The sequence below is a fragment of the Artibeus jamaicensis genome, unplaced genomic scaffold (genome assembly GCF_021234435.1).
Source record: "Artibeus jamaicensis isolate MK-2021 breed Jamaican fruit bat unplaced genomic scaffold, CSHL_Jam_final contig_685, whole genome shotgun sequence".
Taxonomy (NCBI): Eukaryota; Metazoa; Chordata; class Mammalia; order Chiroptera; family Phyllostomidae; genus Artibeus; species Artibeus jamaicensis.
The window spans coordinates 16,966,861-16,982,418 of NW_026521924.1; the positions used below are offsets into that span (position 1 = coordinate 16,966,861).

Here is a 15,558-nt window from a genome sequence, read left to right on the forward strand (position 1 = left end):
TTCACAGGCTGGTGCTCAATCCACGAAGCTGCACCAGCCAGGGCTGAAAGTGCCAGATTTTTATTTCATTGACCTCATATTGTTTCTCTTTTCTATTTTATTAATTTTTCACTTTGATCCTGATTTCCTTTCATCTGCTTACTTTTTGATTTCCTTTGCTCTTCTTTGTCTAGTTTCTTAAGGTAGGAGTTGAGGTCATTGATTTGAGGTCTTATGTTTTTCTTTTCTAAAATAGGTTTTTACTATAAATGTTCCCCTAAGTACTGCTTTAGTGAAATCCCACATGGCTTGCTATGTTGTGTTTTCATTTTCATTCAGTTCACAATATCTTCTCATTTCTCATTTCCTTTTTCATCCATGGGTTATTTAGCAGTATGTTATTTAGTTTTCAGATATTTGGGGATTTTCTAGAGTTCTTTTGTATATGATTTCTAATTTAATTCCCTTGTGGCCAGAGAACATACTTCATATGACTTGAACATTCTTTTACATTTATTTGCATTGAGACCTAGAATATGGTGTCATGGTAAATTTTTTGTGTTCACATCAACAAAATGAGTATTTTTCTGGTGGTTCTACAAATGTCAGCTAGGTCTAGTTTGTTAATTGATCTGTTTAAGTCCTCTGTATCCTCACTGATTTTCTGTCTTCTCATTCTATCAGTTGTGGAAGAGGGGTATTGAAATCTTATAGTACTTATAGATTTGTCTGTTTCTCATTGCAGTTCTATCCATTTTTGCTTCAGGTGTTTTAAAGCTCTGTTATTAGATATATAAATATCTGTAACTACTATATCCTCCTGATAAATTAACCCCTGTATCATTATGAAATGACCTTCTTTGCCCTTGGTAGTATGCTCTGCTCTGAGTCTACTTTGTCTGAAATATTAATATAGCCACTCCACCTGCCTTTGATGAGTGTAACTTCAGTGTACCCTTTTTCATCTTTTACTTTTAACCTGTTGATCTGTATATTTGAAGTCTCTTGTAGGCAGCATAAAGTTAGGTCTTTAAATTCAATTGAACAATCTCTATCTTTTCATTGGAGTGTTTAGAAAGCTACATTAATATGATTGTTGATATGGTTAGATTTGATTATTGATATGGTTGGATTAAATCTGTCATCTTGCTCTTGTTTCATATGTTCTTTGTTCACAGTTTTTCTCTTTTCCTGCCATCTTTTGGATTGAGTATGTTTATGATTCCATTTATCTCCTTTGTTGGCTAATTAGCTGTAACACTGTTCTTTTAGTGTTTACTTCAGAGTTTATAATACACATTTGTAACTTACTGTAGTCTACTTTCAAGTGATGTTATTACCGCCTCACAGATAGTGTATGAACCTTACAACAGTGTACTCCCATTTCTCCTCTCTTGGCTCATGTGCTATCACTGTCGCACATTTTACTCTTACATAGTTCTGAACCCCATTATATTATTATTGTTGTGCTTGTTTAAAAAAGCGATTTAAATTATTAAAAAGCCTTCTATGTTTACCCACGTGATTTCTCCTTTCTGGTGCTCCTCATGTCTCTGTGTAGAACTGTATTTTCACATGGTATCACTTCTGCCTGAAGGACGTCCTTTAAGGTATTTCGTAGTGTGGATCTGCTGGCGATGAATTCTTCCAGCTTTTCTTTGATGACGAAGGCTTCATTTTGTCTTTGTTTGTAGATGATGTCACTGGTTTAGAATTTTAGGTTAACTTTTCTCCTTTTGGTACTTAGTGTTCCACTAAGTGTGTTCCATTATCTTGCTAGTGTTGTTTTCTGTGACAAATCTCTTATTCTTTTGTTGCCCTGTGTTTTATTTATTTACTTATTTGTTTACTTACTTAATTTGGGGGGTTACTTTTAAGATTTTATCACTAGTTTTGAGCTGTTTTATTATGATATGCTTTGACGTGCTTTTCTTCATGTTTCTTCTGCTCCAGGTTCATTGAGCTTCTTGGATCTGTGGGCTTATACTTTTTCCCAAACTGGAAAAATATCAGCCCTTGTTGTTTGAAATATTTTTTTTTAATGTACCTCTCTCCTTGGAGGACTCCAGTTGTACTTACATAGGCTGCTTAGAGTTGTCTCACAACTCATTATCCGCTGCTACTTCTAAAATTCTTTCTTCTGGGTAGTTTCTATTGCTGCGTCTTCAGGTTTGCGTATCTCCTGCAGCATCTGATCAGCTGTTGGTCCCCATCCCCACCCCGTAATTTTACTCTCCAGAAGCTCAGTTTTGTTTTTTTTTAATATTTTATTTATTTATCTTTAGATGGGAAGGGAAGGAGAGAGGGAGAGAAACATCAATGTATGGTTGCCTTTCGTGCGTCCCCTGCTGGGAACTGGCCTGCAGGGAACTGGTCTGCAACCCAGGCATGTGCCCTGACTGGGAATCGAACCGCGATTGTCTGGTTCACAGGCCCGTGCTCAATCCACTGAGCTACACCAGCCAGGGCTGCTCAGTTTGTTTTTATGTTTTTTTATTTTAATATCTTTTGTGTGCCTTCTAAACATTAGTCTTTGCTAATTAGTTCTGGGTTACTTGCAGTTGACTGATTTTTTTTTTTTTTTTGCATGGTAACTTTTGATTTAATATTGAATCTAACTTTTACCTTAGGTACTGGATATTTCTGTATTTCTATAAATATTCTTAAGCTTTGTTTGGGAATATTTAATTTTCTTGGTAACAACTTTTCCTTTTTGGTCTTGTTTTTAAAATTTGTTAAGTGGGCCCAGAGCAATGTTTATTTAGTATAGGGCTAGTTATTCCCTACTATCGTAACAAGACTCTTCTGAATACTCTACCCCAGACTCATGAATTCTGAGGTTTTCCAGTGGGGCTGAGGAGCGGGCCTGGTACTGCTGCCTCTAACCCTTTCCAGCCCTTCTTTCCCTGGCCTCAGCGGTTTCTTCATACGCATGCGCCAACTGGTATTCCGCTGAATACTCGAGGGGGACCCTCTGTGATCTCCAGTGTTCGTTTCTTGCTTGTGGTCTTGCTGGCACTGTCTCCAGCTCTCTTCCCTCTGGTACTGTGTCCTGTGAATTGCAGCTGTTTTGGTCTCCCCAGACTCTCAGTTTATCTTTTAACTCAGAGTGTATGCCAGGGATATTGCAGATTTCATTTGTAGGAGAAACTTGATTATGTGAAATATTCAGGAAGTGTATTGATATAAATATGATTTTCCAGATCACACAGGGTCAGTTAAAAAAAGCCTCTTGTCTTTGTTTCAGTCAGTTACCAGAAACCGTAGAACTATTGAGGTTCGAGTATTGTTAGAGCTGGAGGAAGACCTTAGAGCAGGGGCGTCAGACTCATTCCCACAAGGGCTGCATCAGCCTCACGGTTGCCTTCAAAGGGCCAAATGTAATTTCAAGTCCTTAACAGTTAAGGAGTGGTTACATTTATACAGTCCTAAAATGATTTCAGCCCTTTGAAGGCAGCCGTGAGGCTGATGTGGCCCCCAGTGAAAATGAGTTTGACACCCCTGCCTTAGAGGGAGCATCTAATCCATCCTTCTCATCTTCGTTTTTGTTAAACAGATAAGGAGCTTCTGTCTTTCTCTCTAGAATTTTCCCTTGCAGCTAGTACTGTACTTTGCTGGTGAAGTCAGCTGGGTTTCAGATTCCACTTTCCTGCTCATACACATCTTATTTTACCATCTCTAAATGGAGTGCATTAGCTCCAGGCCACGGAGAGCAAATTAGGGGAACAGGGAGATACATAACAGTGAAGGAGGCTGCTCTGGAAACCGGTTTCTGTACCTCTAGCCTGCTCTCTCCAGCTGTGTGGGAATAAATACAGCGGCGTGCAGGCTAGTGCTGCTCCCGCAGGAGGAGGCCCTCGTTCTCTCAGGTGAGCCTGGGACACTTGCTGAGCAACAGTGGACACAGAAACAGCCTTCATCTGGGCTTAAAGGTGCATTTCGGTTTCTGAGACCTTTCTGCAGACCCATGCTGTTCCTGCCACCTTTATTCCAGCTAGAGAAATGAGAGCCCAGCCCTGCCCTCATCTTCGGAGCCTGTGGGCAGGAACAACAGCACCAATTTAGGGAAAGAACTTTGGAACCAGGCAGACTAACACCTCTTTTCCATTTATTTTCTTTTTCTTCTAACTGGGGACTTGGGAGAGCATTTCAGGTAGCTTTCTAGTTCTTTCATGTGTCAGCATGAGATTTTAAATGAGGTTCCCAAGGGCAGAGTTTTGAAATCGGATCAAAGAGCATTAGGTAGACTGTTTTCCTTATGTTGGTGGGGTGAGGATTGCTGGTTTATTAATAATAACTTAATTTGGAGATAGCAAGAGTTGAGGTGGTGAAAAGGGCTAGAGACCTGGGCTGGAGACCTGGGCTCTAGTCCTAATTCTTCCTCTAACTCGCTGCAGGATCTTTTTTTTTTTTTTTCAGTTGTCTGGGTTGGTCTTCAGTATCTCCAAGAGCCTTTCTTTCTTTCTTTTCTTTTTTTTTTTTTAGGATTTTATTTATTTACTCGTAGAGCAAAAGGAAGGGAAGGAACAGGAGCGAGAAACTTCAGTGTGCAATTTATCAGTTGCCTCTCACACACCCCCAACTAGGGACCTGGCTTACAACCCAGGCATGTGTCCTGACTGGGAATCAAACCAGCGACCTTTCAGTACACAGGCTGGTGCTCAATCAACTAAGCCACACCAGCCAGGGCTCCAAGACTCTTGCAAGCCCCCTTTGCTTCCAGTATTGTAACGTTCTTTTGGCTAATGTGTGGTGGGCTATCTGATGCCATGTGGTGCAGAGATTACTAATAATTATCCACTTACTAATAATTGTCCCTTCATTGTCAATTCTTTGACATTGAAGGGTAACTTCCTTGTTTTGACTTTGGATCTTTCTTGCCCATATACACAGAACAGATGACAGGCAACCCCCAGCAAAGTGACTAGTGAGTGGCTTGATGACCAGGTGTGGTTCTCTTGGCTGAGGATGCCCTGAACATTTGAAGTTTATTTATGGGCATAATGAGGAAGGAGCATCTGAGTGATTGTTCTCTCAGCTTCACTCAGCTCCCTTGCCTTCCAGAAGCCCTGCCATGACCAGGCTGCTGAGGGTTCTTCAGAATTCTCACTTAATGTTATATCTGTAAGTATCTTCTGGAGTATGTTCATATTTTCTATGTGATTCATGCTGAGAGGGAGAAAGGAGCATCACTCTCTTCCTTCCCTCTCAGCCCTGTACCTTCTGCTAGATGAATTCAGATATAGAACCTTGGGTCTTTGAAAGAACCAGAGGTACCATCATTCATTTAGTAAGAGGGTACGGTATTACTGGACCTTGCTTTCTGCTGATGCCCAGGTCTTTCTATGTAGAAGTAATGAGTGTACAGTTACGACTCTTAGCATCTGTTAGGCTAATGGCCCTAACTGAATGCCCAAAGATCAGGGCAAGCACACTTGTACTCCTCAGAAACTCTTCAAAGAGAAGTCAAGTCTATCTTTGCCTAGAGGAAAGAAACGGCCTATCTAGTTGTATTGAACTGATGCATTCTCTGAAAATGGCTTCCGTACAGTCACTAACAGATGTGTTGCAGAAGGAGTGTCTGGTGCTAAGTGAAAGTTTATCACGGGTCTCTGATTCGTAGGGTATCTCTTCTGTATTTTTTTTCCTCCAAATAGCTGTTTAGAGTGTCTAATGAAGCAACTGTCTGGAGACCAATGTTTATTTCAACATGGTTGGAGTTGTTTTTGCCTCAGCTTTCAGAGCCAATAAAGCTGGTTATTAGATTCTGTAATTGCTGCTGTAATTACTCTCTTGGAACCAGCAAAGGCATAATTAAATATGGAGATTCCAAGGACTATTTTTTTCCCATCTAAAAGCAACCTCTTAAACGTCTATTGGCCTGGGTTAGATTTCAGTTTTCAGTGCCGTTTTGCTTATGAATGACACTGAGGTTCTTTGGCAGAAAAGGGATCTCTTTTTATGCCCCTTCCTTGAATATTTGGTTTAGATAAACTCTTTGTTAACCCTACTTCCCCTGCCCAATTTTATTGAGATATAATTGACATGTAATATTGTATCAGTTTTAGGTGTATAACATTGATTTGATAGATGTATGTAGTACTGCAACATGGTTATTACAAGTTCAGTTAACATCCATCACCTCACCTAGTTATGAAGTTTTTTTCTTGTGATGAGGATCCTAGTACTTGAGTTGTTTTTTTTTTTAAGCCAGTAATCAGGAATTTGGAGAACTATAACATTGGACTTGGTCCTTTGGCTACATATAGAAGCAGATTTTGTTGGTCAGAAATAAGGTTGGGATGGAGGATGTTCTGCTTTAAGTGTAACAGTATGTAGGAAGAGTGGCATTTTACTCTTTTAGTTCACCCTAAGTTATACTTCACCATATACACTGCATTTTTGTAAGATACGGGGTAGTTCAAGTGCTGTGAATATATTCACACATGTTCTTGGAGCCCAAGTGCTGACCCCATGTTTATTTATAGTATTACTTTACTCATAAACCAGGTATGGAGGGGGGAAATTAATAGTGTACCCTTTCTCTTTGGAGTTCTTAATCGAGAGATGTGCACAGGTGTCAGATTAGGGTAAACAAATCAACTCGCCCTGCCAGACACCATCCTGGAGAGTTAACTGCAGAGTGAGAGATGGTGAATTCTTCAGGTGGCAGGGAACCCCGGATGGCAGCTCTGCTTACTCAGGACCTGTTCCCAGTCTCAGAGAGGGCGCACCTTAGGGCGAGGATGGAAAGGGCAGGCACTTGCACAAGTTCCTGCTTTGTGGAGCAGGAGGGATGCAGGGACATTATCCCGCCAAACTTAAAAACAGATGAAATTGGAGACTCCGCTTAATATATAAGCACTTACTGTGGACTAGGCATTGTGCTGGATGTTGTTCTGTAAAAATCAGTACTATACACATTTCATTCATGAGGGGGGAGTCTCTTGCTTTACCTCCCTGATATGTTTGGATATTTGTTTCCTGATCATTTATTTAAAAATTGATTTTAGAGAGAGAGAGGAAGGGAAGGAGAGAAATATTGATTTGTTGTTCTACTTATGCATTCAGTGGTAGATTCTTGTATGTTCCCTGACCAGGGATTGAACCCACAAATTTGGCATATCGGGATGACACTCTAACCAAGTGAGCTATCCGGCCAGGACCCAGGTCATTTATTGCTTGGGTAATTTTAGAAGTAGGGTGGATCTCAGACAAATGCAAGATTGGCATACAAGGAAATGTATTAGAGAAAAAAGTTAAAGCATTGCTAAATCTATGATGTTTTAGGGTTTAGGGAAAGAATAAATTTGGTTCCTGCTACATTCAGGACATTGAAGAGCAAGGCAGGTGTGTCATCTTAATAGTTTGTTTTTGAGAACTGTCCCAGAGTCACTGAGCCCGTGTGGGAAGAGCAGATAGGGGCTTGGGGGTTTACACAGACCAGTGGTTGATCCTTCCCCTCCCCACCTAAAGGCAGGGTGACTTGAATGGGCTGCTTCACCTTTCTGGTCCCCAGTCTCCTTATTAGTGTGGATGTGGGACCTTTCCCCACAACTGAATGCGGGAAGATAAAATGAGGAAGTGGACAGAACTGTCGCAGCTGCCTTGCTTACCATGCAGAAAGCTCTCAGAAGACCTCGTTGAATCTTGACTGGTGGATAAGTTGTAGGCTGAGCTATGCCGTGGGTGATGGGGATGGCTGAAGAGGACCTGAGAAAGGGGCACTATGGGACATTGGCCTGAGAAGGCTTGAGAATCAATCACTTGTTCATTGGGATGTGTTTGGGTTGGTTTCTGTGGAAAAGCAGCACCGTGCCAGGCAAGCCACGAGGAAGCAGCCCCAGGCCCAGAGCACTTACCTACCAGGGCTCTCCCAGGGTGTCTTCCCTCTCTCATGATGGTCAATGGCAAAGGGATTCAGTCCTGGTGCTGGGGTTCCCAGGACCTGGCTTTTGGGATGAATTTCAGTCCCTTGGCTTCTTGCAGGCAACATTAAACCACACAGTGGCTTTGTCCTATGGGCCAAGGGAGCTATTGAGGGTTTTTAAGCAAAGAAGTGACATGGTTGCATTTTTGCACTTCCGTCTGCTGTGTTTCCATAGGCCCCTTGACCCTCCCTCCAGGGCAGGACATTACCTTTTTCACCAAGTGAGAGGCACACAGTTGAAATGGCAGGGCAGAGGCTTAGGAGGTCCACACCTGGCTTAACACCCTTTCTGCTGCTTACTACCTGATGACCCTGGTTACATGACCTCTCTGAATCTCAGACTCCTCATCTGCTAAAAAGGGTGGTTATTTCTACCTTAAAGGCTTGCTGCTGTGGGGCACTTATATACCTGCACGACTTAGAAGTAGCAGCGGGTGAAGGTGTTTAGAAGGGGGTCTTGCGGACCCCTGGGTGTGACTGCAAGTTGGATTTCTTAAAGTAATAGGCCATTCACACCAGAATCAAAGGAAGTAACAGGTAGAATGGCTTTTCAGCTTCTAATGAGGCACATTTCATTGTTCTTCAGAGTTTTTACAATTTCTGTTTAGTTCCTTTGGCTGGAGGAGTTTTCCCAGTGGTTTTATCTGCTGCTTTTGAAGGAACCATGGACTGCCTGCATGCAAGCCAAGCTTGTTTTCCCTTGGCAACTGGTTTTCGAGGAGCATGGAACCTATTCGTGTGAATATGGAGAAACCACAGTCCTGTGGGGGAGGTGATTGACTCACCCGCAGCCTGCAGGAGATGGCTGTGGTCTGGAGAGAGGGGGGAGAGAGAGAGAGAGAGAGAGAGAGAGAGAGAGAGAGTGTGTGTGTGTGTGTGTGTGTGTGTGTGTGTGTGTGAGAGAGGCCAGTGCTGTCAGGCCAAGGCAGGGGCCCTGCCGCTTTCCAAACCCCGCCCACTCATTCTGCTTGAGTCTGTGCAGAGGCCCCTCCTGGCTTTGATGCCCATCTAAGATGTGTATTAAAGATCTTTTTCTTTTTTTTTATCCTTACCCAAGGACATGTTTATTGATTTTTAGAGAGAGGGGGAGGAGGGGAGGGAGGGAGGGAGAGAAACATCGATGTGAGAAACATTGATTGGTTGTTTCTTGTACGTGCCCTGACTGGGAATTGAACCTGCAGCCTTTCAGTTTACGGGATGATGCTCCAACCAACTGAGCCACACCAGCCAGGGCTAAAGATACTTTTTAGTGTAGAGGGACTTGAGACAGTAGGAGGAAGAAGGCTGCATTGAGAGTAGGGAAGTGTGGTTTGGCCCCTGCTCTGCCACAGCCTCACCATGTCCTGACTGGACCTTAAAACAAGATGACCTCCACAGCCTTGACATGCCAGCAGCCAAGGCAGGTGGTGACAGTGACTTGACCAAATGGTCAGACTCTAGATTCGTCCCTGGCAGGGAGTTCTGTGTTCATTCTGTTGTTTTTCTGTGACAGAGAATGCGCGGGGGCTTTCTGCTTTTGTTGAATATGTTTCCGGAAGGAAATTACTGGGACAGAGGGCAGGAACGCTATACGGTTGGTGCTGTGCGTTGCCACGTTACTTTTCAGAAGCATTGTAACAATTTATAGTCATCAGCTATGTATAGCGAGACAGCGCTTTAAACCCCAGCTGATCCATTACTAGGTATCAATTTTGTTTTTGTAATTTAATTGGCATAAAATGATACCTTAAACTTGCTTTACCATAATTAAACAGTGTCCACAGTTTAATATTATGCCAGGTGTGCACATTATCTCATTTACTCCTCACAGCGAACCTACCTAAGTCTATGAGCTGGGTTTTGAACCTAAGGCAGTTCGACCTCAAAGCACATTCTTTCTCTGGGTGCCTCTTTATGCTGTGATTTGTGTGTGTGTGTATGTTTACCAGAGAATGTGAACTTTTACACGAGTGCTTGGTTGCTTGTGAATTTTGTATAGATTTCTCAGAAAACTGAATGCGCTCTTTGTGTTATAGTGGAAGGAACAACTAAGGTACAGCCATTAAAATCAGAGCGAAGACTCGGGTGAACTCTAGGATATTTATTACCCTGTGTCTGGAGTCTCTGAAACCCTGTTTCCCCCCCATGCAGCGGCCCTCCAGGCACTGAAGCGCAAGAAGAGGTACGAAAAGCAGCTGGCGCAGATTGACGGTACACTATCAACCATCGAGTTCCAGCGAGAGGCTTTGGAGAATGCCAACACCAACACAGAAGTGCTCAAGAACATGGGCTATGCCGCCAAGGCTATGAAGGCTGCCCACGACAACATGTATGTGGCTCCCCGTGGTGGGGGGGTGCACCTGCATGGCAGGGCAGTGCTGGCCCTGGAATGCCTTGAGCCCAGACCTTGGCCTTGGGCAGTCCCCTTGACTTACCCACTCAAGCACCTGAGTTTGTTTTAATCTGTATTCTTTTTGGAACTTCCTCTAAAGTGAATTATCTACTTTACTGCTTTTGGAATCATATCTCATGGAATGCAACAGTATTTTCTGAGTCATGCAAAGGTATTGTGATAAGCATAGAGTTTCTAGCAGGAAAGGCCCTTAAAAGGCCCTCTCACCTCTGATTACCAAGGTGGGAAAGCCACGTCTCAAAGAGGGGAGATGACTTGCACTGTGTCCTGTATTTATGAGCTTGGATAGAACATGGATTAGAACCAAAGTCCATGACTCCTGATGCTATCAGGGGCCCTGAAAATTGGTATGTCCAAGGGTTTTAGAGCTCTCCATTCGTTCGAACGCCTTTGGTGGAAGTTTCTGCCTCCCTCCTGCTCTCAGGTGCTGGCTGTCATACTCACAATGTTCTTGACCTCAGCAGCCCCACCTTTATGTGGCTCCTACTCATATACAGTGGCCTAAGAAATAGAGAATCAGACTTGTTACAATTGCAATTAAAGGCCAGGACAACACTACACTTTAAACGGGGGCCTTTCCCATGAACAAAATTCTGCATTTGTTTTAGTGCTTGTACTCGACAGCATATATTTGAGGGTGCTTAGAACCCCTTGTTGCTTCCTTTTAGGTACTCAGCCATGCTATAGAACAGTGATTGGCAAAGTGCAACCTATGGGCCTGTCACCTATTTTTGTAAATATCAAACTGTGCCCATTGATTTTTCATATTGTCTGTGGCTGTTATTTGTGCTACACAGTAGGACTGAGTGTTTGCAATGGGTAGAATGGCCCACAAATTCTAAAATAGTTACTTTTTGGCCCTTTATAGGAGAAGTTTGCTGGTCTTTGTTCTAGAAATGTGGGGTTGCAGGAAAAGTAGTCTTCAAATAAGTGAGGTGCTTTCTGAGGGTTTACTGGCTTGCGTGACCGTGAGCCCATGACTGCGGCCCCTGACTTTGCTTAATAAGCCTTATTTCCTTAGGGTGTTAGCCTACGCGATATCTAGGGACACAGTCTATTGTCCTGATTCTCTGTTTCAAAGGGGAGGAGGAAGAAAATGAAGACAAAAAAGTAATTCCTCGCAGAGAGTTAATTATCTCTCACAGACTCTTTATACAGACTGATCATCGATATGACATCTGTCTGTTTCATTTAAAGGGACATCGATAAAGTTGATGAGTTAATGCAGGACATTGCTGACCAGCAAGAACTCGCAGAGGAGATTTCAACAGCTATTTCAAAACCTGTAGGGTTTGGAGAAGAGTTTGATGAGGTGAGTGTTTTCATGCAGGTCACACGAGCTACACAAATGACACCGGCTGCCTTTTGGTCTCTGGCAGAGACCCACAGGCTCTCTGGCAGGCAGTGTGTGCTTTGGAAATCACCAGTTTTCATCCCTCTAGAGATTTGCACGTGCAGGGCATGGTGCCAGCCCTCCTAATTCTCGAATTTGAGGGTTGTTTTCACTTTTCGGGATAGAAGGTTAGGTAAAGTGAAGGAACCTTTGTTGGAACCCAGCAGCAGGCTTTAGGTCAGTGAGTGGTTTCAACAGGTAGCTGCCCAGCACCTTTCTGTGGTAGGCCCCAGGCTCAGAGCTGGGGCAGCTGAGGTGACCGTGCCCTGGAGATGTTTACAGGATTTACCTTCAAACAGCTCTGACATGCAGTAAAAATGAAGCCCGGGAAGGGGCATTTACATCTAACTCCTGAGGGAATTGTCTGGAACTTAGGCACCTACCAGTTTCTGCTGCAGCAAATAGGACTCTGTGTCCGTTAGGTTGTTAAAATGGAGTAACAGACCCTGTTGAAGGCACTTCATTCTGCCTTAGATTTGAGTCCACTGAAGGTCAGACCCTCTCCAAGGAACCTTGATTCTTTGTGCTGATTCCCAGGGCGCAGCTGATGCCACAGCCTGTGCCTCTTACCCTTGGCTGCCAGTGCCAGGGTTTTCATGTTTTCCAAGTAGAATTTGATGAACTAGTCAAGTTAATTTCTTTTTCTTTAAAGATTTTATTTATTTTAGAGAGGGGAAGGGAGGGAGAAGGAGAGGGAGAAAACCACATCAATGTGTGGTTGCCTCTCACATGCCCTGCACTGGGGACCTGGCCTGCAACCCAGCCATGGGTCCTAGACTGGGAATTGAACCTGCAACCCTTTGGTTCTCAGGCCAGCGCTCAATCCATTGAGCCACACCAGCTAGGATTCAAGTTAATTTCAGTTCAGCAAACATTCCTGCACATTCACTTAGTGCACCCAGTTCTGAGATAAAGAAATAGGATGAAAAGATATAACTGTTTTCTTAAGATGTACACAGCCTAGTGCAGGACGCAGACACAGACATCAGTATTGCTAGAGCAAGCTTCGGATATTTGAGTTCGAGTGTGGACCTGGGGTCCGTCTCCCCTCTGACCTTCTCAGAAGGGGTGTGTGTCCCCTCAGCTGTCAGGCGAGAGGTACTGCTGTGGGGGCTGGGATTCCCATGGGCGTCTTTCATTCTTACGTTTCTCTTTACCAGGATGAGCTCATGGCAGAATTAGAAGAACTAGAGCAAGAGGAACTAGATAAGAATTTGCTGGAAATCAGTGGACCTGAAACAGTCCCTCTACCAAACGTTCCTTCCATAGCTCTACCATCAAAACCCAGTGAGTACTTCTTATCCAGAGTCAGACACACCCACGGCGCTATGGGACGGGTGCTTTTGTGGTCAGTTACTCAGGGTTGAGAACCAGCTGGCATCTGTTGCGATGGCCCCAGATACAGTGTCACCTGCCCTTTCCTACTTTCTCTCTATAACGAGGTTTCTTAACCTTGGCACTATTAACATAGCCAGATCCACTTGGGGCTGGGGCTGGGTGGGCAGCCTGTCCTTTGTACTCTGGATGTTGAGCAGCACCCCTAGCCTCTCTCTACCCAACAGATGACAATAGTACCTCCTTCCCCAGTTGTGACAACCAAAAATGTCTCCAGTGATTGCCAGGCATCCCGTTGGGGGTGTGGGGTGCGGAATTACCTCCAGAGAATTGTATTCCAGTATTCCAGAACGACTGAGAACCAGAATTCCAGAACGATTTTTCCTGTGTCACCAAACGAGAAATTTCTAGGCGCTGGGAGAAGGTGTGAGAGTTTAATTCCAGGAACACCTTTGCTCCCTGTCTAGGATTCTGTGCTGTGCATGCCTGGGAGGCAGACACTGTGGGAAGGAAACAGCTTGGCTTTTTAAAAGACCTGATTCTATAAAACCTTCATTCCCTCATGCCTCCTCCTCCCCACCCCACCCCATTATTTTACACTTGGGTAGGATAGAAGTATTCCATACAGAACTAGAAAAGGTGAAGCAGTCTGACTGGGCATAGAGAGAGCACCCAGGGAGCAGAGTGTGACCAGTCACACTCTAGTCAGCTGTTCGAGTGGGGCTGGGATAAGGAGAACAGGAGGTCCAGCCATTGTCCAGAAAGTTGCCTATGGGGGTGGAGAGGGTTCAAGTCACTTGAAGGGGCAGGGAGGTGTGGGGCGAGGATTTGATCCCTGCTGGTATTTGTCCTTCTCTCCCCTACCTTGTGTGCCCCGGGACTCGCCTGAATCCTTACTCAGTGTAGAATCCTTGTTTTGTCTGGCCCTGATGCTGGTGGAGGGAAGATGCTGGGGGAAGGGTGTCTGGTTATCTGGAGTTTTACGTTGCAGCTTTTAGGCACAGAAGCAGTCTGCTGATAACCTGAAGATGAGGTGGCCGCCAGGGCAGGGCTACTTCTGCAGGCACCAACCATATAGCACAGCCCTGGCCCGCAGCCAGAATGCGTTGAGAGGACTGCAGCCAGCCCTCCCTAAATTGCCTTTTCTCTCATCACACAGCCAAGAAGAAGGAAGAGGAAGACGAAGACATGAAGGAATTGGAGAACTGGGCCGGAACCATGTAATTAACTGGAACCAGTTAATTAACTGGTCCAGTGCAAGCTGGGCCCAGACAGACTCTGGTGGCCTGCAAGTGGGCAGGCGTGTGCGTGTGCAGGGAAAGCAGGACGTGGTGCAGGCAGGTTCCATCGCTCTCGAATCTCCCTCCAAAGCAGTAGGGCCACATCACTGCTCACTCTGCATAGCATGGTCTGCACCCAGCGGGGCGGGTGGGGGGTGGGGGTGGGGATGGGGTGGGAGGTGCCTGCTGTTTATAATGTTGAATTTCTGTAAAATAAACTGTATTTGCAAATCCAACATTGAGCTTCTGGACTACGCTAACTCCACTGCTGAACCTCAATGGAAAGGGTCGACCGTTTGCAAGTTGAAATGATCTGAAAATGTAGCCTCTGTCCTTTTAAGTCAGTTGACTTGTCGCACATCTCTTTGTAAGACTTGTATGGTACTGGCAGAAAAGTCATTTTTTAAAAGCCATAGGCTTTTCCTTGTCCTTAGCTGTAATAATGCATCTGATTTTGGTTTCCTTGAGAGCTGTATTTCTGTCCACCTGTGTACTGGCCCCTGTGTTTCCAATTTTAGCCCACTCCTCACTTCCACTCCCCTGGTCTTCTGCAGTTTGTGACATTGATTTGAAATGGATGACGTTCTCTTGAGAGCAGGTGAGATTGTTAGAGTTAAATTCCAGCTATATGTTTTTCTAACATAGCTCTAAGGTCCTTGTTGCTGTTTGTGATAACTGATAGAAAACTCATTGGAAACATGTGCATACATTTATATTCAGATAAAATTATGGTTTGCACTGTCTATTAAATATCTCAATTAATTTTCATATTTTGCTGTTGTGTTCAATTAATCTCTCATTTGCTTCTGGAGTTGACCCTTCCCAGGCCAGCATGATCCAGTGGAGCCTGTAGAAACATATAGAAGACTTGAGCATGACGTAAATCAACAATTTTTTTTAAAATATTTTATTTATTTATTTTTAGAGAGAGTGGAAGAGAAGGAGAAAGAGTGGGAGAGAAACATCAATGTGTGGTTACCTCTCATGTGTTCCCCGCTGGGAACTAGCCTGCAACCCAGGCATGTGCCTCGACTGGGAATCAAACCGCGATCCTCTGGTTCGCAGGCCCACGCTCAATCCACTGAGCCACACCAGCCAGGGCTAAATCAACAATTTGAACCAAAGAGCAGAGTGTGTCTTACTAGAAATGTGTTTACGCTCTGAGAGCCGTGGATCTGTCGCATTCGCCTTGTGTGGGGACTTCGTGGGAACAATTTAGCAGCAAGTTGGCTCTCTGTACCTCCAGGTC

The 15,558-nt window shown here is 44.2% G+C and overlaps 1 protein-coding gene across 1 annotated transcript in view; it reads left to right on the forward strand.

Moving 5' to 3' along the window:
* Positions 1-15,077, forward strand: part of CHMP4B (charged multivesicular body protein 4B) — a 41,582-nt gene extending 26,505 nt beyond the window's left edge. The window contains exons 2-5 of the mRNA XM_037143242.2: positions 10,040-10,217; positions 11,499-11,613; positions 12,855-12,981; positions 14,189-15,077. Coding sequence (XP_036999137.2) covers positions 10,040-10,217; positions 11,499-11,613; positions 12,855-12,981; positions 14,189-14,253 — 485 coding nt within the window. The 3' untranslated portion in view covers positions 14,254-15,077. The remainder of the gene's footprint in view (positions 1-10,039; positions 10,218-11,498; positions 11,614-12,854; positions 12,982-14,188) is intronic.
* Positions 15,078-15,558: the final 481 nt, after the last annotated feature.